Source organism: Protopterus annectens, chromosome 13.part0 (assembly GCF_019279795.1).
Source record: "Protopterus annectens isolate FY-2018-M chromosome 13.part0, PAN1.0, whole genome shotgun sequence".
NCBI classification, from domain to species: domain Eukaryota; kingdom Metazoa; phylum Chordata; order Ceratodontiformes; family Protopteridae; genus Protopterus; species Protopterus annectens.
In genome coordinates, this window is record NC_056747.1 from 1,197,916,917 (window position 1) to 1,197,940,916 (window position 24,000).

General features: G+C 41.5%; 1 protein-coding gene across 4 annotated transcripts in view; it reads right to left on the reverse strand.

Moving 5' to 3' along the window:
- The window catches only part of STRADA (STE20 related adaptor alpha), a 923,993-nt gene that overhangs the window by 816,470 nt on the left and 83,523 nt on the right, over positions 1-24,000 (reverse strand). For 3 of the 4 annotated variants that reach the window (XM_044055203.1, XM_044055205.1, XM_044055204.1), the window contains exon 3: positions 18,351-18,408. The exons of the other annotated variant lie outside the window; for it this stretch is intronic. In XM_044055203.1, coding sequence (XP_043911138.1) covers positions 18,351-18,362 — 12 coding nt within the window. In that variant the 5' untranslated portion in view covers positions 18,363-18,408. The remainder of the gene's footprint in view (positions 1-18,350; positions 18,409-24,000) is intronic. 4 annotated transcript variants of the gene reach the window in all.

Genomic DNA, 24,000 nt, shown 5'->3' on the forward strand with positions numbered 1-24,000 from the left:
TTCAGGCTGTGACAATGTTGACTCCATAGACTTTTTATGTACCACTGTAGTGTCCTCATATGCAGTCTTGCATATAGAATCAGAAGAATGCAGGAGGCCATGAACCCCAAAGCTTGCAGTATTTGTCTTGCAGATAGAGATTTTGTGGCCAATTGTTTGAACTAAGTTACCAGTTGAATTTGTTTCTCTGGCGTGAGGAACGCCATCTGGGCAGTTGTATTCAAGCTTGCACCCAGGAATATAATCTGTTGAGAGGGTACCAGTTGTGATTTCTTTTCATTTATGGTGTACCCCAGATAAGTTAGAACCCTTTTTACAAACGTCAGATGATTTAGAAGAATGCCCTGGTTTTCTGCCTGAATTAGACAATCATCCAGGTATGGATATATTTGAATATTTCTTTGCCTGCAAAATGCAATAACTTTAGCCAGGCACTTTGTGAAAACCCTGGGCGCAGTAGACAAGCCAAAGGGCAGTGCAGAAAACTGAAAATGCAAGTAGCCTGCTTTGAAGCGTAGGTGTCTTCTGCAAGATTCCCTGACTGGGATGTGCAGGTATGCTTCTTTTAAATCTAGAGTTGCCAACCAGGCATCTTCGCCTAGCATAGGAAGTAACTGGTGAAGAGTCAGCATCTTGAATTTTGGAATGTCCAGAAAGGTGTTTAGAGTAGACCGGTCCAGAATTGGATGCCATGATTGGTCTTTTCTGGGTACCAGAAAAAGCCTGGAATAGAAACCCTGTCCCTTTTCCTCTTCTGGTACTGGTTGAATAGCCCCCATGTTTAAGAGGGAAAGTACTTGTTTTTGAGCCTCTGCCCAATAATTTGGGGGCAGGTTTGGCCACCCGTTTGGTGTTGGCAACGTGTGGAAATGAAATCTGTATCCCAGGGACACTATATATTTAAAACCCATTTGTCCTGGGTTATGAGTTCCCAGTTCTTTGCATGAAGAGCAATCTTTCCCCCCAAAGGGGCGGCTAAAAGGTAAGTGCTTGGTAATTTTAAAAGGAAGTCATTGAGACTGTTTACCATAGGGGGGTGTCTTGTTACTTCCAGATTTGGAAGTGGAGGCCACCCATTGCTTAGATCTGAGAGTCCCCTGGGACTGAAACTTGGTGCTTTTGGTGTGTCTGGGTTTGGCTTGAGAGGATCAGGAAGGAGCTGGAAAAGACCAATTCTTAGTAGGCCAGTGCCTACTAAATCTTGGAGGTTGCACTTGTAAGACATCTTTAACAGTTTGCATAGATTTAGCTTTATCTTCCATCTTTTTTAGAACTTCTTCAGCTTTATTGCCAAATAGGCGGTCCTGATTTAAAGGAGCATCCAACAATTTTGCTTTAACATGATCAGGGCAAAGATTGCTCCTTAAGCCAAGCATGCCTTCTAAGCACAGAACCAGTAACAGCAGCCCTGCACGAGGCCTCTAAAGAATCAAAACCACATTGCAAAGTATGTTTTCCAACTTGTTCAGCAGAATGCAATAAATCCTGTAAATCTTTATTTTCCAAAAACCAAAACGGACCAGCATGTATAGGATGTAAAGTAATAGTTTATTGCTTCAATAAATCCATGTATCAGCAATAGTAAAAACCATGCTGAATAAGCAAACCGGTTTCGGCTAATGTTAGCCTTTCTCAATGCCAAATATCCATGAAAATAAAACACCACCATTTTGAAACATACTTATAGTCCCTCTCTTAAAGAGATATTGCCCAATTGTAAAAATATTAAATGTACTCGCCAAATACAGATATCCTCATAATGTGCACCACATGTTCTAAAATCAATTATATATTTAAACAAAAATAAATGTAGATATATCCCATCCAGAAAATCTGGCAGATATAAAACGTATATTCCAAACATATAATGTTATATAACAAATATAACAAATATGACACCAAGCAAATAACCTGCCATTATAAATATATAGCAATACATTTATGGCTGGAATATAATGTTTAATATTAATAAGACCACCCATAATAAATATATTGAAAATGCATATAACATGGTTATTTGCATACATAAAAAATTGAAAATGAACATGTGTTTTGAACCTAATAAATTGGTTCCAATGTATTCAATCCTGGTCTGAAAAGACCCCCTAACCTGATAATCCATTTGTTCTCCATATCATTGAGTTTCTTGTGCCATCCTGCTTTGAATTTTCGATGTAAAGTAATTCTATCTATAATAATGAATGTAAAATGAGCAGAAGGGTGTTCAAGGGTATGTTTATACAGAGCGTTGGTCATACGTTTATTTCTAATCGCACTTATATGTTCACAAACCCTAAATTTAACAGGCCTAGAGGTCTGTCCCACATAAAATGCGGAGCAATTACAAGTGGCCAAATATATAGCCCAGTCTGAACTACAATTAGCAAACATCCTAATCTCAAAAACCTGAGATGTGTTTCTGCTAGAAAACTCACAAGTTTTAGGCATGTGTTTACAAAATGAGCAATGGCCACATGGAAAACTCCCCTTAAGTGTTTTTCCCTCCAAAGTGGTCTGTAATGAGTTATGTGAACTGTATCTCTTGTAATGAGTTAGAAAAGAATTTAAATTTCTTCCCCTGCGGTAAGAAAAGGAACATTGTTGAGGTAATATACGGTTCAGGAATTCATGGGAGCGTAGAATGTCCGAATGTTGGTTAATTATATCAACAAATCGATTAGTATTAGCCCCATATGTAGTGACTAACCTCAAAGTGGAATTGTTCCGTGATCCAGACATGAACTGTTGTTTAGATTTATATTGTAATAAATCAGAACGTGATAAATTATTGACTGTTTTCAAAGATTTGAAAATGGTATATTTATGATATCCACGATCAACAAATCTATTGACAAGGTCATCACAAAAATTAGAGCCATCCTCTGGAGAAGAACATATTCTTTTCATCCTCATAAACTGAGATTTGGGGATGTTGTGGATGATGTGGCGTGGATGACAACTATCCGCATGTAGCAGAGTGTTGTACTGAGGAAATTTCCTATAAACCGACGTGGCTAAGGTGTGATCCTCAAGTCTGGTAACCAAAACATCCAAAAACACAATGCTACCATGTTCTATATTAGCTGAAAATCGAATTCCAAAACTGTTGTCATTTAGATAGTCCACAAAATTAGAAAGTTGTTCCTTATTTCCACGCCACACCATCCAACAATCATCCAAATATCTTCTCCAAATATCTAGATGTGGCAAAAAAAAGTTGTGATGTGTATCATATATATATGTCCTCAAAATAACCCATGAACAGATCGGCATATATGGGGCTTAATGACGCCCCATTGCTGTGCTATTAATTTGCCAATAAACTTGGCCGTTGTAATGAAAAATATTTTTACATAATACAAATTCGGTCAGTTTAGTCAGAAAATTGTTAAATTCTGTAGAATATAATTTAGACTTGTAAAGCCAGTATGAAACAGCTAAAATGCCTAATTCATGTGGTATGCTTGTGTATAATGAGGCTACATCAAGGGTGCACAACCACCACGAGGATTCTAGTTGTGAGTCTTGAACTATATTAAGAAACTCAGTTGTGTCCTGTATGTGATCGAATCTGTTTCAATAATGGTTTTAAATATACAGTAAGGAAGGTCGATAGAGGTTCAGTTAAAGAACCACGCAGAAACAATGGGTCTGCCTGGGGGTTTTGTGCATCCTTGTGAATTTTAGGTAACAGATATAGGTATTGGGGAAAAGGTTCCTCCACCTGTAACTCCTTAGCTACCTTTTCCGTAATCACCCCCTGAGTAGTAGACACTTCCAAAAACCTATCTATTTCAGCCTTGAAACGTAGAGTAGGATCCACCTTTAGCTGTTTGTAATAACTAGAGTCAGATAGTTGTCGAAGAGCCTCATTAGTATAAGCTTGATAATCCATTACCACTATGGCACCTCCTTTGTCAGCCATTGTAATGACTAGCTGATGATTGTTTTTGAGATCTAATAAGGCCTGTCTTTCCATGGGGCATAAATTATTAAATTGAGGTTGATATACATTAGCATAGTGTAACTCCTTCAAGATACATTCCCTGAAAATAGAAACATGTTTGTTCATTGGAGCAACAAAAGTGGATTTTCTGAATCTAAATTCAGTAGATCTTTGAGAGTCATTCTTGTCTGAAAAAAATATTTTCAGATTGAGTAGTCTGCAAAAATTGTTAACATCATTTAATAAATCATGTTCAGGAACCACAGAACTTGGAACAAAGTTCAATCCTTTATTTAAAAGTGTAATCTGAGCAGGGGAAAGAATGGTAGAAGAAATATTATGAACATTATTAATTATTGTAGCATTTGTTTCAACAGATTCTGTAGAGTTGGGGTATTTGAACCTAGATCTGTGTTTTCTGCCCCCCTCCTCCTACCCTTTGATCTAAAGGGGGCATCTGTCTTCTTTTCGCCACTGGGGACGCCTGGCGTGAGGACACTTCTCCATCAGTGGTGGAAGAAGTTTCTTCCTCAGAAGTACAATCTGAAGAGATATGTTGATGTCTGAGAATTGACCTAGGTCTTTTCTTGTTATTGTTACCCCTCTGAGTGGTTTTTGGTTCACTGAATCTAACTGTTTTCTGACTAATAAAAGGTTTCCCTTTTTCATAGTCCATAAGATCACGCTGAAATTTGTTGATCTTTCTTTTCATCAGTTGTTTTTCAAGAATAGACAAATCTTTAGCCAAATTGGAGACATGCTGAGAATAATACTGCTGCTTATTAAATTGTTCAGCCTCCAAGCACAAACATTGAATATCTGACAGATTAGTAGTGATTATTCTGTCATAATATTTTAACAAACAACCTACAAAAAGCATGGATGCTGAATGTTGTGCTGCAACCCAATCTTTGGATAACTCATCATCAATATGTGCCACCAAAGGTTGTAGCAGTACCCTCAACCCCCTTGGTGTTATGTTCTTAGCTTGATAAGCCTTGGACAACTTCATATGCCAAACATTCGTTCGTAAAATTCTCATCTGTCTCCCTAGTTTGGTAAATGTATAACTACATTTTTGTTCATCATTGGTTATAGAATCAGTCATATTTAAACTGGCATTAGTAGTCAGGCCAAACACCTCCAAATTATCCTTATCAGCTGCTAGTCCATGTAAGATATCATTTAAATCCATATTGGAATAATTCAAAAAAAAAAAAAAAAAACCAATAGGGTACAAAAAACAATATTGTGAAATTTCTGAAACAGTCACAAACAGAAAAAAGGAAATCTATCTATTATTGAAAGAAATGTTCTATAGACATTTCTAGAATGTTGTAGTCAAAACAAAAACACTACCTATCCATAATAATAAGAACCCATATTGTTACATATGACAAAAGGTAAATTGGTGTCTCAGGCTAAAGTATATTGATTGCAATGACATTCGTCTCAACCAGTATCACAATACTAATAAATGAGGCTCAACCTCAAAGGGAACCAATTCCCTGATAGAAAATATAACTGGTTTGACACGGTCAAAGAAGCAAAAATTAGAAGTTATGTACTCACCATAACGTTCCATCTGAGTAGGTGACTTCATTCGGATGCAACCTGTGGGTATCGGATCCGACCTCGGATCCGAGCCGGCAATTCAAAAGCTTAGGCTCCGAGCTCCTAGCTCCTCCCTCTTACCCATAACCCCTTGCCACGCCCTGACTGACCTCAGATTGAGTTTGCCTCAAATACTGACCACAGTATACTAAAACAGCATAAATACTCGCTCTATAAAGGTCAGGGGATGGAGGGGATGGTTGCATTCAAATGAAGTCACCTACTCAGATGGAACGTTATGGTGAGTGCATAACTTCTAAATCTGAAGTAGGAAGACTTCATTCGTCTGCAACCTGTGGGACAGAGTCCCTAGCTACCTGAATCTTGGGCGGCCATCATGGAAGGATGTTCGAGCACCGCTGAGCCAAAGGATGCTCTTCCTCTAGAAACAACATCCACCTTGTAATGAGAAATAAAAGTATGAGGCGAAGCCCAAGTAGCTGCCGCGCAGATATCATCCAACGAAACACGGGACTTAAAGGCGGCTGACGTAGAAACTGCCCTAGTAGAATGAGCCGTAACCCTCTTAGGAGCAGGTCTGCCTGAAGTGTCATATGCCTGCAATATGCAATTAGCAATCCATTTAGACAGAGTGACTTTAGACACTGCTTTACCCAGAGCAAATTTAGCAAAGGAGACGAACAGCTGATCTGATTTCCTGTGGCCAGCTGTCCTGTTAATATAAAACGTAATTGTCTATGAACATCCAATGAATGCAATTTGTATTCCCTTTGTTTGAATACTTGGGAAAAAACAGGCAAATTGATTGACTGGTTAATATTGGATTCAGAAGAGACCTTCGAAGAAAAGATGGATTGGTCCTGAGGCACACCCTATCAGGGAAGAAAGAAAGGTAAGGCGGTTTGACACAAAGAGCCTGAAGCTCAGACACCCTTCTGGCTGAAGTGATAGCTACCAGAAAGACAGTCTTCCAGGAAAGGAATTTTAAATCAGCAGAAGCTGCAGGCTCAAGGGAGGAGCAGTAAGGGCCTGCAGGACTAAAGACAAATCCCAAGGCGGTACAACCTCCTTGACTGGAGGCCTTAATAAAAACTCCCTTTAAGAAAGGATTTGCATAATTTCGCTGTCATAAGGGGAGCTGTGTCCTGTCCAATGTGATAATGCGATATAGCCAATTGTACTTTAATCGTGGAAGAACTGGCCCCTTGATGAAAGAGGTCTGTTAAAAATCTAGCACCGCAGAGATAGGTGCTGAAAAAGGATCCACCGTTCTCTGCCCTGCCCATATAGAGAACCTCTTCCATTTACTCCGATAAACCTGTCTGGTAGAAGGTTTATGAGCAGCCACCAAAATTGCTTTGACCGGTGAAGAGATACCGAGTCCTAATTAAGGTTGGAATTGGAGCAGCCAAGCTGTCAACTTCAGGGTCCATGATTGGGAACTGGCATTCCCAGAGGGTGAGAGATGAGATCCAAATTGGATCCAGAATCCATGGTGGATTGATTTTGTGAGACCATACGAGGGGAACCAAGGTTGTCGAGGCCAGAATGGGGCAATGAGAATCATTCTGCTCCCCAAACTGTTGGCTTTCTGCAGAAACCTCTGATCAGAGGAAGTGGAGGGTAGGCATAAAGGAGACCGGGAGGCCAAGCATGCACCAGAGCATCCCTCGGGAACTCCCTGGTGGGAAGTAGAGCGAAGAAATTGTCGCATTTGGCGTTTGAGGGAGAAGCAAAAGATCGCAACAGGGTTGCCCCAAACGCAAAAATCTTCTTCGCTACTTGAAGGTTTAGGGACCACTCGTGTGGAGAAAGGATGGTGCGACTGAGCTTGTCCGCAAGGATGTTGGACTTTCCCGGAATGTGCGTTGCTATCAGAAAGCGTTTGGTGGAAATTGCCCATTCCCAGACTCTCATGGCCTCTCGACAAAGGGGATAAGACCTGGTTCCTCCCTGCTTGTTGATATACCAGACTACGGACATGTTGTCTGTCTGAATCGCAATAGTCCCTGTAGGAAGAACGTGGTGAAGTGCTTGCAACGCTAGGAGCACCGCCCTCATTTCCAGGACATTTATATGCAATGATGTCTCTGTGGGATTCCACGTGCCTTGGACAATCTTTCCCGTAGAATGACACCCCCACCCGAGGCAAGAAGCGTCCGTGGTCACTGTGGCTCGGGAAATGCAGCAAGGGTCTTCCTGCTAGGGGCTCCGAAGAAAGAAGCCACCACAGAAGGGAGTCCCTGCACGCTCTGCTGACCACAATCGGAGCGTTTAGAGACGAACAAAGAGGAGACCACTGAACTTGAAGGGTCCATTGAAGAACCCGCATGCGTAAGCGGGCATGAATTAGAAGCGGAATAGCTGCCGCCATAGAACCTAGGGCCCTCAGGACCGAAGCTGCAGTTGGTGATGGTTGAAGGATCGCTGTCACATGACACCTCAGGCTGACGATACGGTCTGGGGTGAGGAAGGCTCGCATTGATCTGGTGTCTAGTCTTCCTCCTATGAAATCTATAATTTGAGTTGGATTCAGGAAAGATTTCTCCCAGTTGATCGTTATGCCCAGCCTTGGTGCTAGTTGAAGGAAGTAATCCCTGGCTGAGCACAGAAGATGCCTTGATGATGTAGTTAGGAGCCAGTCGTCCAGGTATGGAAAGACCTGTAATCCCTGGAGCCTCAGGTGGGCCGCTACCACCGCTAACACCTTGGTAAACACCCTGGGGGCTGAGGTGAGACCAAAGGGGAGGACCCTGAACTGATAGTGACTGGCTCCCAGCCGGGCGAAGAAACCTCCTGGATCGTCTGTCCATCCGAATGTGGGAGTACGCATCCTTGAGGTCTATGGAACACATCCAGTCGTTCTCCCTCAACAGGGGGAGTATAGATTGCAGGGTGACCATCCGGAACTTTTGCTTGGTTACTGACAGGTTCAACAGGGAAAGGTCTAAAATTGGTCTTAAGTCCCCCGTCTTCTTTGGCACCAAAAAGAACCTGGAGTAAAACCCTAATCCGGCTTGATCTGGGGGGACGTGCTGGATGGCTCTTTTTCCTAGCAGCTGCTCGATTTCGAGAGCTGCCACCTCCCTTTGGTCGGGTGGAACATCTGGGAGGCTGCGAGATTTGGGGATCTTGATTAGGGGTATTGAATATCCTCTGGATATGAGTCGAAGCACCCAACTGTCTGTTGTTATGGACTCCCAAGAAGTCAAGTGCATCGAAAACCGCCCCCCGACTGCCTCCAGAGACGGACAGCCGGGCAACCCTTCAGGGCTGCTGCGTGGGTCTCTCAGAGAAGGTTCTCTGGACCCAAAATTGCCAGGAGCCCCCTGCCTCTGGCACAGCGACCTCCCGTCCTCCTCTGCCACGGAAGGACTGGTTATCCGAGCAGGTTGGGACTGCTGCGACTTCGAACCACATCTTCTTCTGTCCCTTTTGGTTCTTAGAGAAGGACCTCTGGGGAGCTGAGAAGCGGACTCCGACGGCAGACAGCGTCTTCCGTCCTTTTCGCTCTGGACAAGTGTCACGAACAGTCTTGCCAAATAAGGCAGAACCATCGAAAGGGGCATTCGCGAAGGTCGCCTTAAAGGGCTCAGCAAAATCACAATGGCGGAGCCAGGCCTGTCGCCTCATGACAAGGCCTGCTCCGCTGGCTCTAGCAGCTCCCTCAGTAGCATGAGACAGCAGCCGCATAGATGTGTTGGATACAGATCTGAGAGTGGCCATTCGGGTGGAATAAACCTGCTTATCCTCACTCGAGATGGACTCCGGGGGAGATGCAGCGTACTCTTTAATCAGATCTCGCTGCATCCTAATGACATGCCATGTAGTTCAGCTCTCAAGGAGAAGGTCGCTGAACTAAACACTCGCTTCCCAATTCGATCCATCGAGCGGGACTCCTTGCCCGGAGGATGGACGGAGGGACTCTCCTGGGCCAATTCCCTCTTTGTGGCCGCAGCCATCATCATGGCATCTACAGGGGGACCCTTACTCCAGTGGGTGCGGTCTGATGGAGGAGAAAGAATGCGGTCCGGGCGTTTTGGGATAGGCTCAATGGTGTCCGGATCCTTCCACGCCCTGATAGATATAAGATCTACCAGGGGGTCAGCAGGAGGGGACACCCAAGAGGTAGAAGGGCCCGCCTCGAATGCCTCCAAGAACACAGACTCGTCTGAAGAAGCCTTGGGGCAGACCACCCCCTGATCCTTAACATCTCCATGATGTCTCCAAATGAGACGTCCTCAGGGGTGACCTGGGGAGCCTTCCCTTCATCCAAGTCCGTGTCTTCAGTGACGGACTCAGGGAGTCCATGTGCCTCCTCTTGCACTTGCGCTTCCGAGGTACTTCATCGGGGGGGCTGTCCGAGGAGTACTCTTCAGCAGATGGATGTTCCAAGGGAACCACTTGGGACATCGAGGCGGGCTGTCCCTGGGACCGGCTGGTGGGGGCCTGGCCCAACTGCAATGGAGTGCGGGATGGAGCCGTGGCAGGGACCGGGGGTCCGGAGGTCCTCGACAGTGCCCTTTCCATAACGTTGAAAGCCGAGGGGGAGCCAGCTTCTCTAAGCCCCGAGAGCCGACCCCCACTCGGATCCGACGTACGGATCGGAGTCGAAACCATCGGATCCGAGACCAGTGCGCTCCGACCTGGGCGGGCGAAGACACACCAGCTCCCTCGGATCCGAGGCTCGGCCCTCGGCTCCGAGAGGTCGGGTCCGAAGTACCCGAAGCACTCAAGGGATGGGACGGATCCGAGGTGCGCCGACCAATCGGATCCGACCCACCAGCGGATCCAAATCTGCACGGCGCCGAAAACTCCGGACCCGTGGCATGGGGCGGAGAAGGACCTACGGGGCGAAAGAGGGGTCAAGCCCCTCCCGGTTGGGGGCTAGAGCACTCCCATTTGCATTTGGGCCTGGATGAATTTCCTCATCATCCGGTCCATATCAGCTTCGCTCATCGAAAAGGTCGATCTAGAGGAGGCCACCGGCGGACCTAGAGAACTGTCTCGGTGACCTCCTGGAAGGGCTAGCCTCCTCCTCCTCGGGTCAGGAGAGAACCGAGGGAGTGGAGCCGAGGAGGAGGAAAGCTAGAAGGCACAGGGGAAGCCCGCAGATGGAGGAGCCGAGCTGGAAGCTTCGCTCTCCTCTTGTGGTGCTTCTCCTGTGCCTCTCCTTCTGTCTCTCCTACTAGAATCCTTCCCCTCCGGCATTTTAAGGGAGGTTGAGTCCCAGCCGGAGGGAGAACTGACAGCAACAAGTTGCTGACTGGAGGGCAGAGGCGAAGCAGTATCTGGGGTAAAAGACCCGCCAGCACTAACCGACCTCCGTTCCCTTAAAGCCGGGGTTGAACCCTGCACAAATGGTACAACCAGAAGACAGGTGTTCAACCCCCAAGCATTCTAACGAGTGTGGCCATCTGCTGGGGACAGCTTATGGCCACACTCATTTCGAAAAGACAGCCTTAGGCCTGTCACACATAACGCCTAAGGCCTAAACCTACACGCACACACACAAGAGTACTCAAAACCCGAGAAAGTTAACTAAAGAGGGAGGAAAGCCTTAACCACACACAACACTAACTATTTTTAAACAAAAAATGAGAATTTTAACAATTTTCCTGTCAGAAAACCACTTATCTCAAAAACCACGCCAGGAGCTCAAGAATTCCGTTGCTTCTTGAAAAGCGGCAAACGAAATCTGAGGTCAGTCAGGGCGTGGCAAGGGGTTATGGGTAAGAGGGAGGAGCTAGGAGCTCGGAGCCTAAGCTTTTGAATTGCCGGCTCGGATCCGAGGTCGGATCCGATACCCACAGGTTGCAGACGAATGAAGTCTTCCTACTTCAGATTAATAGTTATAAACCAGAATGACATTCGTCTCATCTGGTACTAATATAGCCTGTGTTAGACAGGATTGAAATAAGCCAGATGAATAATTTTAATTTTAAACCAGATCGACCTTCATCTCCTCTGGTATTGAAGTGACTTTAACAACTTCAAAGAAGCAAGAGTAATAATTATAAACCAGAATGACATTCGTCTCATCTGGTACTGATAGGGTCTATGTTAAACAAAATTCAAATGAGCAATAAATGATTTTAAACCAGATCGACCTTCATCTCATCTGGTATTATGATAGCCAATGCTACCCAACAATAAAATTATTTAGGTCTCCTTATTCAGATCTCAAAATGTTATAAATGCAGTGTTGAACATATTTTGACCACACATAGCCAAACCAATACAATAATAATTTTTTTGCCCAAATATTTTACTGCTGAGAATGTTCCAGAAAAATTAAGATCCAATGAAAAAAATACTCTTATTAATAAGGAATGACTGTATCCCAACCTCATTATACACAAGCATACCACATGAATTAGGCATTTTAGCTGTTTCATACTGGCTTTACAAGTCTAAATTATATTCTACAGGATTTAACAATTTTCTGACTAAACTGACCGAATTTGTATTATGTAAAAATATTTTTCATTACAACGGCCAAGTTTATTGGCAAATTAATGGCACAGCAATGGGGGCGTCATTACCCATATATGCCGATCTGTTCATGGGTTATTTTGAGGCGACATATATATATGATACACATCACAACTTTTTTTTGCCACATCTAGATATTTGGAGAAGATATTTGGATGATTGTTGGATGGTGTGGCGTGGAAATAAGGAACAACTTTCTAATTTTGTGGACTATTTAAATGACAACAGTTTTGTAATTCGATTTTCAGCTAATATAGAACATGGTAGCATTGTGTTTTTGGATGTTTTGGTTACCAGACTTGAGGATCACACCTTAGCCACGTCGGTTTATAGGAAATTTCCTCAGTACAACACTCTGCTACATGCGGATAGTTGTCATCCACGCCACATCATCCACAACACCCCCAAATCTCAGTTTATGAGGATGAAAAGAATATGTTCTTCTCCAGAGGATGGCTCTAATTTTTGTGATGACCTTGTCAATAGATTTGTTGATCGTGGATATCATAAATATACCATTTTCAAATCTTTGAAAACAGTCAATAATTTATCACGTTCTGATTTATTACAATATAAATCTAAACAGTTCATGTCTGGATCACGGAACAATTCCACTTTGAGGTTAGTCACTACATATGGGGCTAATACTAATCGATTTGTTGATATAATTAACCAACATTGGGACATTCTACGCTCCCATGAATTCCTGAACCGTATATTACCTCAACAATGTTCCTTTTCTTACCGCAGGGGAAGAAATTTAAATTCTTTTCTAACTCATTACAAGAGATACAGTTCACATAACTCATTACAGACCACTTTGGAGGGAAAAACACTTAAGGGGAGTTTTCCATGTGGCCATTGCTCATTTTGTAAACACATGCCTAAAACTTGTGAGTTTTCTAGCAGAAACACATCTCAGGTTTTTGAGATTAGGATGTTTGCTAATTGTAGTTCAGACTGGGCTATATATTTGGCCACTTGTAATTGCTCCGCATTGTATGTGGGACAGACCTCTAGGCCTGTTAAATTTAGGGTTTGTGAACATATAAGTGCGATTAGAAATAAACGTATGACCAACGCTCTGTATAAACATACCCTTGAACACCCTTCTGCTCATTTTACATTCATTATTATAGATAGAATTACTTTACATCGAAAATTCAAAGCAGGATGGCACAAGAAACTCAATGATATGGAGAACAAATGGATTATCAGGTTAGGGGGTCTTTTCAGACCAGGATTGAATACATTGGAACCAATTTATTAGGTTCAAAACACATGTTCATTTTCTATTTTCTATTTTTTATGTATGCAAATAACCATGCTATATGCATTTTCAATATATTTATTATGGGTGGTCTTATTAATATTAAACATTATATTCCAGCCATATATGTATTGCTATATATTTATAATGGCAGGTTATTTGCTTGGTGTCATATTTGTTATATTTGTTATATAACATTATATGTTTGGAATATACGTTTTATATCTGCCAGATTTTCTGGATGGGATATATCTACATTTATTTTTGTTTAAATATATAATTGATTTTAGAACATGTGGTGCACATTATGAGGATATCTGTATTTGGTGAGTACATTTAATATTTTTACAATTGGGCAATATCTCTTTAAGAGAGGGACTATAAGTATGTTTCAAAATGGTGGTGTTTTATTTTCATGGATATTTGGCATTGAGAAAGGCTAACATTAGCCGAAACCGGTTTGCTTATTCAGCATGGTTTTTACTATTGCTGATACATGGATTTATTGAAGCAATAAACTATTACTTTACATCCTATACATGCTGGTCCATTTTGGTTTGAGGTCTTGGTGCTTTTGGACCGTGCACGCTAGTCCCATGTGCGTGATACCTTTGGTTTGGTTGCAGTCGCAAATCTTTATTTTCCACACAGTCAGGAATCAACATTATTTTCTGCTTAAGCAGTCCAATAGTATTCTGTTGATTTTATAACATATGAAATTGGCAGTTTAAAGCCCTGATTGCCAAGGTTGCAGAAGTATAAACCTTCTTACCCCATCTATCCAGCGCCCTGGAGTCTGTATCAGAAACGGTAGGATTTTTAGCAGTAGAAGCCTTAATGCCCTTGGGCCCCTGAGAAACGGTTTCAGGATCTGCAACAGGATTTTTGAAAAGGAACTTGTGGGACTCAGGAACCCTGTAGTATCTTGTCATGTTTACTAGGTGCCGGAGGCAGGGAATCAGAGGCCATACTGGATTCCGAAAACACATCATCAACAATGTCTAGTACAGGAGGTATAGCCAAAGGCCTATGCTGAGGTAGAAGGAAATCCCTAAGCTTCTTTTTTGAATTAGAAAATTCCTGACTTTCCCAGTGGAAATGCTCCCTTAAGGTATGTAAAGTTTCCCCAAAAGAAAAATCCTCAGGAGGGGAAGCAGAGGGAATGGAATCCTCTGCATCAGAATCCTCATAAGTAGGTATGGACAAATCCAGGTCATTAGAAGAGTCAGAAGAAACAGAAATCTGATCAGAAGATTCATAATCAAGCTCAGCCCTAGGCCTCTTGGGGGGGGGGGGGGTTGACTACCCCTGATTACAGTAATTAAATCTACAGCCATTTTGATCATTTGTTTTTTTGGCATAGGGGCCTGAACATGTGGCCTGGGCATCATTTTTTTAGACACAGATAGAGATTTAGACCTTAGTAATGAAGGTGGAGTCGGTTTAATATGCAAGTCTGTAGGCCTGAATACACCCTCAGAAGCCGGTGCCTGCACAGCGGCTCCGGACCCATCCAAGGTAGAGACATCCGTGGGTTCCATAGGTGAAGCATCTTGCGGCATACCAGACTCTGAATGGGTCTCAGAGGCCTGCGAAAGCACCTCACTGAGTACCGGCGAACTGGCGACGGGCTTAGTTGAAGCATTGTCGGCAGTTTTGGACCTCGGCGGCCTGTCTCTGTCATTATCTTTGCATTTTTTCGGAAACCCGGTAGTCAGATGGCTAACTGATAACATTTCTGGATAATTAAACCGAGAACCGAAACACTTAGAGGCAAAAATGTACCGACGACGGATAGTGCGCTGATTAAAGCACAAAACAGACAGCAAGGTACGTAGTGTTCAGGGCCCAGGCAAGGAAAACAGTATGAATGAAAATCTTTGTGAGGTATTTGCTTTCCACAAGTAATGCAATTATTAACTTTTACTGACATCGGTAAGGAGCAAGAAAAAGTTTCCCCAATGGGGTACTTAGCTTTAAGTTGAAGAGTTCGGTTCTGAAACTCGAAAACAAAAATTTCAGGAGTTGGCTGACCGGCACTTGCGAACTGCTTCTGCTTAGACCACTGCACGGCAAGAAAGACTGCTGATGTAATGGCATTGGATGCATGTTTTATACCCCTGACGACCTGACATCATGGAAGAAGGGACAGCAACCGACACAGGACCCAAGACTTTAATCAGGCCGACTGAGGGCAACCTGCCAGCAGATTACCCAAATGTAATGACTGCAACAGTGAAACACGAAGAACATCTGTAGAGTTCATCAGATGTGGAAATGAAAGCACAACTGCAAGTGGTCAAAACATTTTCAGATAAGTGGAAATGAAAGCACAACTGCAAGTGGTCAAAACTTTTTCAGATAAGAATGTTATCTGGTCTTGACAAATATGCAAAAGCAGCCTTTACAGTAGGAAAGCTGCAGCACAAAGAAAATATCAGTTTGGAACATGAATGTGATATAAAGGAACTTGAGCAAGAGGTAGTGTATAAATACTTAAGAAATGATAAAGGATCAAAAATAAAACACAAATAAATAATAAAACTTAGTAAGGAATATTTTAGAAGAGTTTGCTCCTAGATGTCAGCACTGTTTTCTGTATTGAAGTTCAGCCTATAAACAAATTTGCTCTTCCTGTCCTAACATACAGTTTTGGAGTGAGTGACTGACTGGCTCCAAAAGTGATGGATAGGTTGGACAGGAAAAGGACACTTCATGCTCAAATGATTTAGAAAAATCAATGCATACCAAGACTATATACTACTTGTTCTGAAGGAGGTATGGGTCTCCTAGAAATGTATTACATGTACAGACCTGCAGTTGTAGGACTGCATACATATCTGCTGACCTCACAAGACTCAAACAGTCAAAGCTTTAAAACATGAGGAGAGTAAGTCTAAGATGACTTCCCTGTACAGTTTAGCAGAAGCATAGTGGGAATGGAAATCAAAACAGCAGTAGATAAAACTCATGCAGCAACCAAATGTGCTAAAACAAAAGAATATAAAGGTGAAGGATCAGATGAGAAGGTGAGAAATGTGCAAAATGCATAAATATGGCTACAAGTACAGAAAACTCTTGTAACAGGCTCATGTTGATCAGGAGTGAATGCAGGAATGGTTAAGGAGAGGTGAATTTAAACTAAAAGAGGGAAGGTGAATATTGGCGGCCCAAGACAGTGGACTGTGTATATGTTGGTTTACTAAGTCCATTGAACATGTGGGAGAATGACACAAATGTAGGTTTTGTAAGAGAATTGGAGACAGTCACATATCTTGTTGCTGGCTGTGATATAGTAATGGCAGAAGGACTGTAAACTGAAAGGTATAATAATGTTGCAAGACTGTTGCATTGGGGATTGTGCAAACATTATAATACTGAAGTAGCTGAAAAACACTGGAAACATGAGCCACAAAGCATTATAGAAAATGAAGTTAGTTTCACATGGAATCACGCATTATCAACAGTTCAAAAATAGATGCGAGAAAACTAGATACAGTAGTCCATGAAAAGATGACAAAAGCAGCATTGATCATTGAAATTACTATAACCAGTGACTATAGTGTCTTACGTACAGAGAGACACACAGTCATAAAATATCAGGATTTGTAGGCAGAAACAAGGGCAATGTGGAAGAAGGATCCCCAGACAGTTCCAACAGTAGCAGGAGCCATGGGTCTTATAAGAATTTACAACAGGACTTTATGTTACTGATGCATGTAACTCCATACGAATTGCAGGAGGAGTCATTACTGGGCACATTGTGGGTGCTGCGAAGAGCACTTCTGGCTAACATCAAAGACTAAAAATACTAATTTCATGAACTCAAACAATACTTTGACTTAGGAATGAGGTCCATTCCCAGCAAAGTATTAGAAACCCAAAAGACTTGGAGAAATTAAACAGAAAGAAAAGGGTGTGAAATAAGTCCTTAATTTCCACCAAAACTTTGTACATCTATCAAAACTCACTAGAAAGTGGCAGCAAATTTGAAAAGCAGCAGTGGTAATGACATGGTACAAGGAATAGTGCTAATAACAAAATAACAACTCCTTTAAACATAGGGGTGTCATAGCCCTCATTTTTGTGTTAAGCAGGGCAATGATACTTCATTTCAAAAAAGAACAACAGTAGAAATAATGCTAGTGATGACCAATATAGGAAGTACATTAACATCACAATAAAAGGCTAAGAAATCCTCACTGAAAATTAGAAGGAAAAGAAAAATGGAACTTGAGACAGGTATTCAGGCAAATCTTAAGATGCTACTTAATGTACAAGACATTTACCCAGGGTTTACAGAACTTGGACTAAACTGCACAACAGAAAAATAATTTAGAGCCATATTACATATACTGTCATTTGAAAAAGTTTTATGACACTAGGTTTAAGACAGGTTTGCAATGCTAGTCAAGTTACTATGCATCACTGTTTTACAAAACTGGACAACATTGCTTTTATCAAAACTGTCAAAGACAGGTCTGCAGGAGATGGCTGGATTGAATGGAAGCAGCTGTTGTCTGCATGCCAGTCCTGGGGGAAGACAGGCAGTTCTGGTTTCCCACCAGATAAAACCCAGTGGGAGCACTAGAAGTTAAAACTGATGGAGATGCAGCCTACCAACCCCATATTGTCCAAGTGCATAACAATGTGCGAAGTGGGGAAATTTGGCATGAGGAGGCATACCACCCCCAACAGCAATAGAAGAATTTAGAAGGGCTGCTGAGGGCTGTGCTCCCCAGGGAAGAGGATAGGCTTCCCCATAGGAATATCAAATTGGCCTGCACCCTACTAGATTCCTAATCTAAAAAAAAAAAAGATTTAAAACAAATTCTAAACACACCCAAGTAATGGAAAACTGATACAGACACAAATACAAAACTATTGCAAACTAGTCAGCATTTTAAACCACAGTAATGCTTAGTAAAATTAAAGAGCATCAAGGCTAGGAATGATCACACTTGCTCTTCTCCTATAGCATTTTAATGGGCATAACAAATGTAAAAACATCCAACAAGCAAAAGTGAACTTTAAAATGCCATAAAAAATACACATTTTACTTACCAGGAATGACATGGGAGCTGTGTAGTCTAAACTTTTATTCCCATTAAAAAGACAAGACCTAAAACAAATAAAGAAAACTTCACAAAACAGAATGACTTTGCATTTATTCAGTATTTGCTTATGTATATATATTATGATTTATTTAATTTATTTATTGCATTTGTTAACCAAGAAAGTCCACTGGGCCTAGAATGAGTCCATTTTCAGTGGAGGCTTGGGGAGAAAAGCTCCACAATAATTACATACAAAGAAATATTAACACACAGAACAATGTTGAGCAGTACTATTACACTGAATGAAAATAATAAGAACAATGATGAAAATTATTACAATCATGGTAAAATGTAGAAGAAATAAAAGGCATAATTTCAAATAAGTATGAATATATCTGCAGAATTCTCAGCAGTGGAGAGTTAACTTAAGGGTAAGAATAGGGGGAGACAGAAGGGCTAAAGGAGGGAAGTCAAGCTAAAGTGACAGCAAGGGAGTAATTATGGCAGAGAGAAAGAGTGGAAATTTTAGTAACTGAATAGTTAAAGGTGAGACTCCAGGGGGAGAAGTCAGGTGTTGGGGTGCAGGAGCATAGCCAGTAAGAGGAGAGATGTAGTTTGATGGATTTTTTTTAAAGAAAGCAGGATGCTGGTGGCCCTGAGTTAAGGAGGGAAATTATTCAATGACTCAGACACGGTGAAGGAATACAACATTTGGCCAGCTGACAGCTTAGGTTTCTCGACAGTCAGTAACATTTTGTTTTCAGACCTGAGGTGTCGATTAGGACGGTACATGGTCAGTATGGAGGAGAGGGAAGGGCAGTTTTCTGGGCGGTAGATAAGCTTGTGAGCTGTAGTTAATTGTAGAAAAGTGAAAAAGTGGGAGGATTCTAGCCAGTTCAGTTGATGCACAAAGGAACAGTGGTGAGTAGAAAATTTTGCATTTGTAACAAATTTAGCGACCTTATTGTAGCAAGAGTCTAGTTTTGTTTTCAAGGAGGACTGTACATTGGTGAGGATGGGAGCACCATATAGAAGAGTTGGAAGCAGGAAGGATGAGATCAGGGCCTTTTTAGCAGAGAGGCTAAGAAAATAGTTGTGCCTATAAAGGGCTCCTTGCTTTTGCTGTACTTTTATGTTGCTGTAGATGTGAAGGTCAAAAGTTGGTCTTGATTAGCTTGGAAGTATTCTTTTTTGTTTTTGACAGCTAAGCGTTTAGCCCGATTATAAAGCTGTTTGTATCATGTAAGGTTAGAATATGCTTTGTTTTTTTTGCCAGGCTTTGTCCCTAGAGGACGTAACTTGCCTTGTGGACTTTGCCAGCCAGCTGGCATGTTTTGCCTCGATTCTTTTTAGCTGGAGTGGGGCTAGACTGTTTATGATCCTAAGAAATGTGGAATTAAAGAATTCTACAGCTTCAATGAGTGGGAGAAATTTTAGTGGACTCCAGTTAATGTACTGCAGGATGTCACTGAAGGTATTTGGGGAGAAATGAAATCGATCTCTGGTATAACGATACTGGTGTATGTTTGGTATAGATGTGGGCTTACGTATTATGAATGCTAGAGAGTGGACACGAATGCTATTTAAGAGTTTGCCAGTGGAGGAGATTTTGTCTGGGTCAGAAACCAAGATCTAATCAAAGATTGAACCTTTGTTTTTCTTATTGTCAGGTCTGGTAATGTCAGAGATTAGTTGCGTGTAAATGTGAAGGTTAATATCAGTAGAGGGGTTGTTACTGGAGATATCTAGCCAGTTAATATTAATGTCGCCTAGGATGATGGTTGTCCAGGCAAGAATTTCTTCTAGAATAGGAGTATTGTTGCCTGGGGGAGGGGGTGTGTACTGTATATGACTGATGCATTTTCTCCCACATCCTACACAAAAAAAAAAAAAAAAAAAAGGAAATACACCAATATATACATGAACTAAACAAAGGGCCAGATTCAGTAAAGCCTACACTAAGTGAACACATAATTCAAGAAAATACTTATCACATTTTTGTGCTTTCTAGTCACTCAAAGATTACACTAAGTGTACATGTAGTCTACTGGCATACGAGACAATCAAAAATCGCCAGACACGGAGCTACATGTGTTTAATGCGGAACTGCAAGGTGTTCCGCATTAAAGTCCTTTTTTTTGGGGTCTTCACTTAGTGTGAAGGACCTTTTTTTCTTTCTTTTCTTTTGTCCCAACCTGCCCCTTAAGAAATCTGGCATCCCTGCCCCCAAATGAATGTTACAATGGAAAGGCACTTATTTTACACAAGGAATCAAAAGCCTGGTGAAACTTTTGCAACATATATAAACAGACTATAGAAACAAAGCTAAAACATGCAGATTTGGTGATTTAAGGGATGAGGTGATAAGACAGACTTGCGTGTGGTATTAAAGATGATGATGCGAGAAAGCTTTTGCTTCGTGACAGTGGATTTAACTTTGAATAAACCATTGAGATTTGTCAGATAAATTAGCTCAGAGAAAAGCACACAAATATGCTTACGAATGATAGATGCATGCTTCCAGTAATTTCTAAAGCCCATGTTGATAGTATGCAGCACATAGTTAACAGGCGCAAGCACATGGCTGCAACTGTAAACCCTGCAACACTCGTAAGGAAAACCAGTAGTAGCTTTCCAGCAAGTTCTAAGGTGTGCTCTTGAAACCGTACAGTCTCAGTGAAGCGTAAGAGTGAGTCAGCAAACTCAAAGCATGTGCCCCTACCTAGTTTCATGGCCAGCTGTCATAATTATGGTGGAAGTATGAGCCTAAAAGGGAAAAATGTTTAGCTTTTGGTCAGCAATGACAAATGCAATAAATGAAATTATTTCAAAAGGTTTTGTAATTAAAGGGCACACATTCTTTTATTAAAAGGGAACACTCAGAGAAACAAGTTGATCAATTAGAAAGCTGCAACCCTATTCTTTATGTTGATGGTGTGTCCGTTCTTTGCCCTTAAATCTACTGCATTAACTGTTTCATGAAGGACCAAGTATTTTGTACTGTTCAGATATATGGGAGACCCACAGACCTCAAAGTTGACACAGGTTCAAAGTGCAATGTTATATCTGCAGAAACATTTGCTAGAGTATGTGCTGGTAAGAGGCTTGATTTTGCAATGTGTGCAAAGCTAGTTGCTTATGGTAGTGAAAAGATTCAAACCAAGGGCTCAGTAGTACTTTCAAATTATTCTGCTGGGAGAAACTATGACTTATTTTATGTCGTCAAAAGGCACATCCAGTCATTATTAGGGATCAGAGAGCTTGAAAATGGGGACTGGTTTCACTTAATAAGGAAGTCCATCATGTTAGTTTGAAATACCACTGCTCTAATTTCATCCAGTATATTTTTTCAACCTATACTGATCTTTTTGAAGACAAACTAGGCAAGTTTCCCGTTGTGTACTCCATGAAATTAGACCAAGTTGTCAGACTAACCCAGAGAGTTCCAGTAGCGATACAGAACAGAGTCAAAGCCATGCTAGATAAAATGGTGCAGCAAGGTGTAATTTGTCCAGTCGATGAACCAACTGAATGGGTATCTTCTAGGGTGGTAGCTCATAAGAAAAACTCAGATGATATCAGAATATGTACTGATCCAAGAGATTTGAACAAAGCACTAAAAAGACCTCATCATCCAATGTGTACAGTTGAAGTCGCAGCTCAGATGCCAAATGCAACTGTTTTTTCTGTCTTGGATGCAAAGAGTTCATTTTAGCAAATTTTGCTGGACAAGAAATCCTCAGTGCTCACTATGTTCAGTACTACTTTTGGCAGGTACAGATTTTTGAGAATGCCATTTGGGATAAATTCTGCCAGTAAAGTCTTTCAGCATGCAATGAAGCAAATTTTTTCTGGGTATGCCCATGCTGTTATAGCAGATGATATTTTAGTAGGCGGTAATGGTGAAGCAGAGTATGACAGAAACCTTGAGAAAGTTCTAGAAAGAGCTCGTCAAGTGAATCTTAAGCTGAATCCTAAGAAGTGCATGTTCAGGTTAAGATAAGTTACTTACTTTGGTCATTTGTTTACCACTTCAGGCTTATGACCAGACCCTTCAAAGCAAACAGCTATTCTTCAGATGCCAGCTCCAGACAATGTTCAAGCCCTTCAGCGTTTTCTTGGCATGGTTAACTATCTAGACAAATTCTTTCAGGACTAGCAGCACCACTTAGAGGGCTGACATGTAAAGCTGTATCCCAGTCATGGCTGGAACACCAAAGAGCATTTGATGTCCACAAACAAGTTGCCCTTTCCTGTGATGCTTTGAAATTTGGTCTTGGTGAAGTCATTCTTCAAGAGGGACAACCTGTAGCTTGTGTCCTGATCTTTAACGCAGACTGAAATGCAGTATGCTCAGATAAAGAGCTTTTGGCAATTGTGTTTGCATGTTCGAAGTTCCAAGATTATACTTATGGTAGACCTATCCAGATTGAAACATGCCACCGACCTCACTATTTTGAGAAAGCCTATGCATTCAGCTCCAGCCAGATTGCAATACAGTACAGGAAGCTGAGATTGCAGAAGTACAATTTCAATCTTGTTTACACAAAAAGCAAACTTCTTTATCCTGCCGATACCTTATCCAGATCACCCAGAAATACTACTGAAAAGCATGAGACTGAGAAACTGGAGTTTGAAGTCATGGAAGTGAGAAATTAGAAATTTTTCTTCTACATGTCTAGATGAGCTTAGAAATGATACTGCCTCAGATCCTGTTTTACAGAAGCTCAACCACTTTATCAATGGAGGATGGCTATCAAAGCAATGTAGTTTACCTCAAGAAGTGCAACCTTATTTTCCTTACAGAGAGGAGATTTTATTTGATAATGGTATCATCATGAAAGGTCCTAAAGTAATTGTTCCAAAGTTCTTGCTACAAAAGTAGATTACTATCTTGCATCGTGGCCACCTAGGAATAGATTCTACAAAAAGGAGGACGACAGGACTAGTGTTTTGGCCTTTTATGTCACAAGACATTCAGAGAGCACTTTCATCTTGTTCTGTATGTAATAGTACAAACCATGTCAACAGAAGTAACCACTTTAGCTAAGCCAGATTCCTGAACTACCTTGGTCAACAGTAGCCACTGATATTTTCGAGTGGAATGGTCAACATTACTTTGTGTTAGTAGACAATTATTCTAATTGCTTCGATATTAGCCTACAGCCTATTCTAGTATCCACTACTGTCGTAACCAAGATGAAGAGTCATTTTGTAGTATATGGTAGTCCGCATAAAGTTATTTCTGACAATGGTAAATGGTTTACTAGCCAACAATTCAAAAGATTTGCCGAAGAGTGGGACTTTACTCATGTCACAACTAGTCTTCAGTATCTACAGTCAAATGGTTTGGCAGAATGTGCAGTTGAAAGTGCAAAAGTTACTTGAGAAGTTGAAATGAGATAATAGCGATGTTTTCCTGAATCTCTTGACTCTCAGAAATGTTCTTTGTTATAAACATCTTGTTTCACCTGCCCAGAGACTTCTGTCAAGACAAACCAGAACTACATTACCAATCAGCAGTAGTTTATTGGTTCCATGTGCCAAGAATAACAGATTTGTGAAAGCATATTAAAGAAACTCCTATCCCAGAAGTCTTATTATGACAAGTCCAGCAAACCACTCAATCCACTACGTGATGGACAGACAGTGAGAAT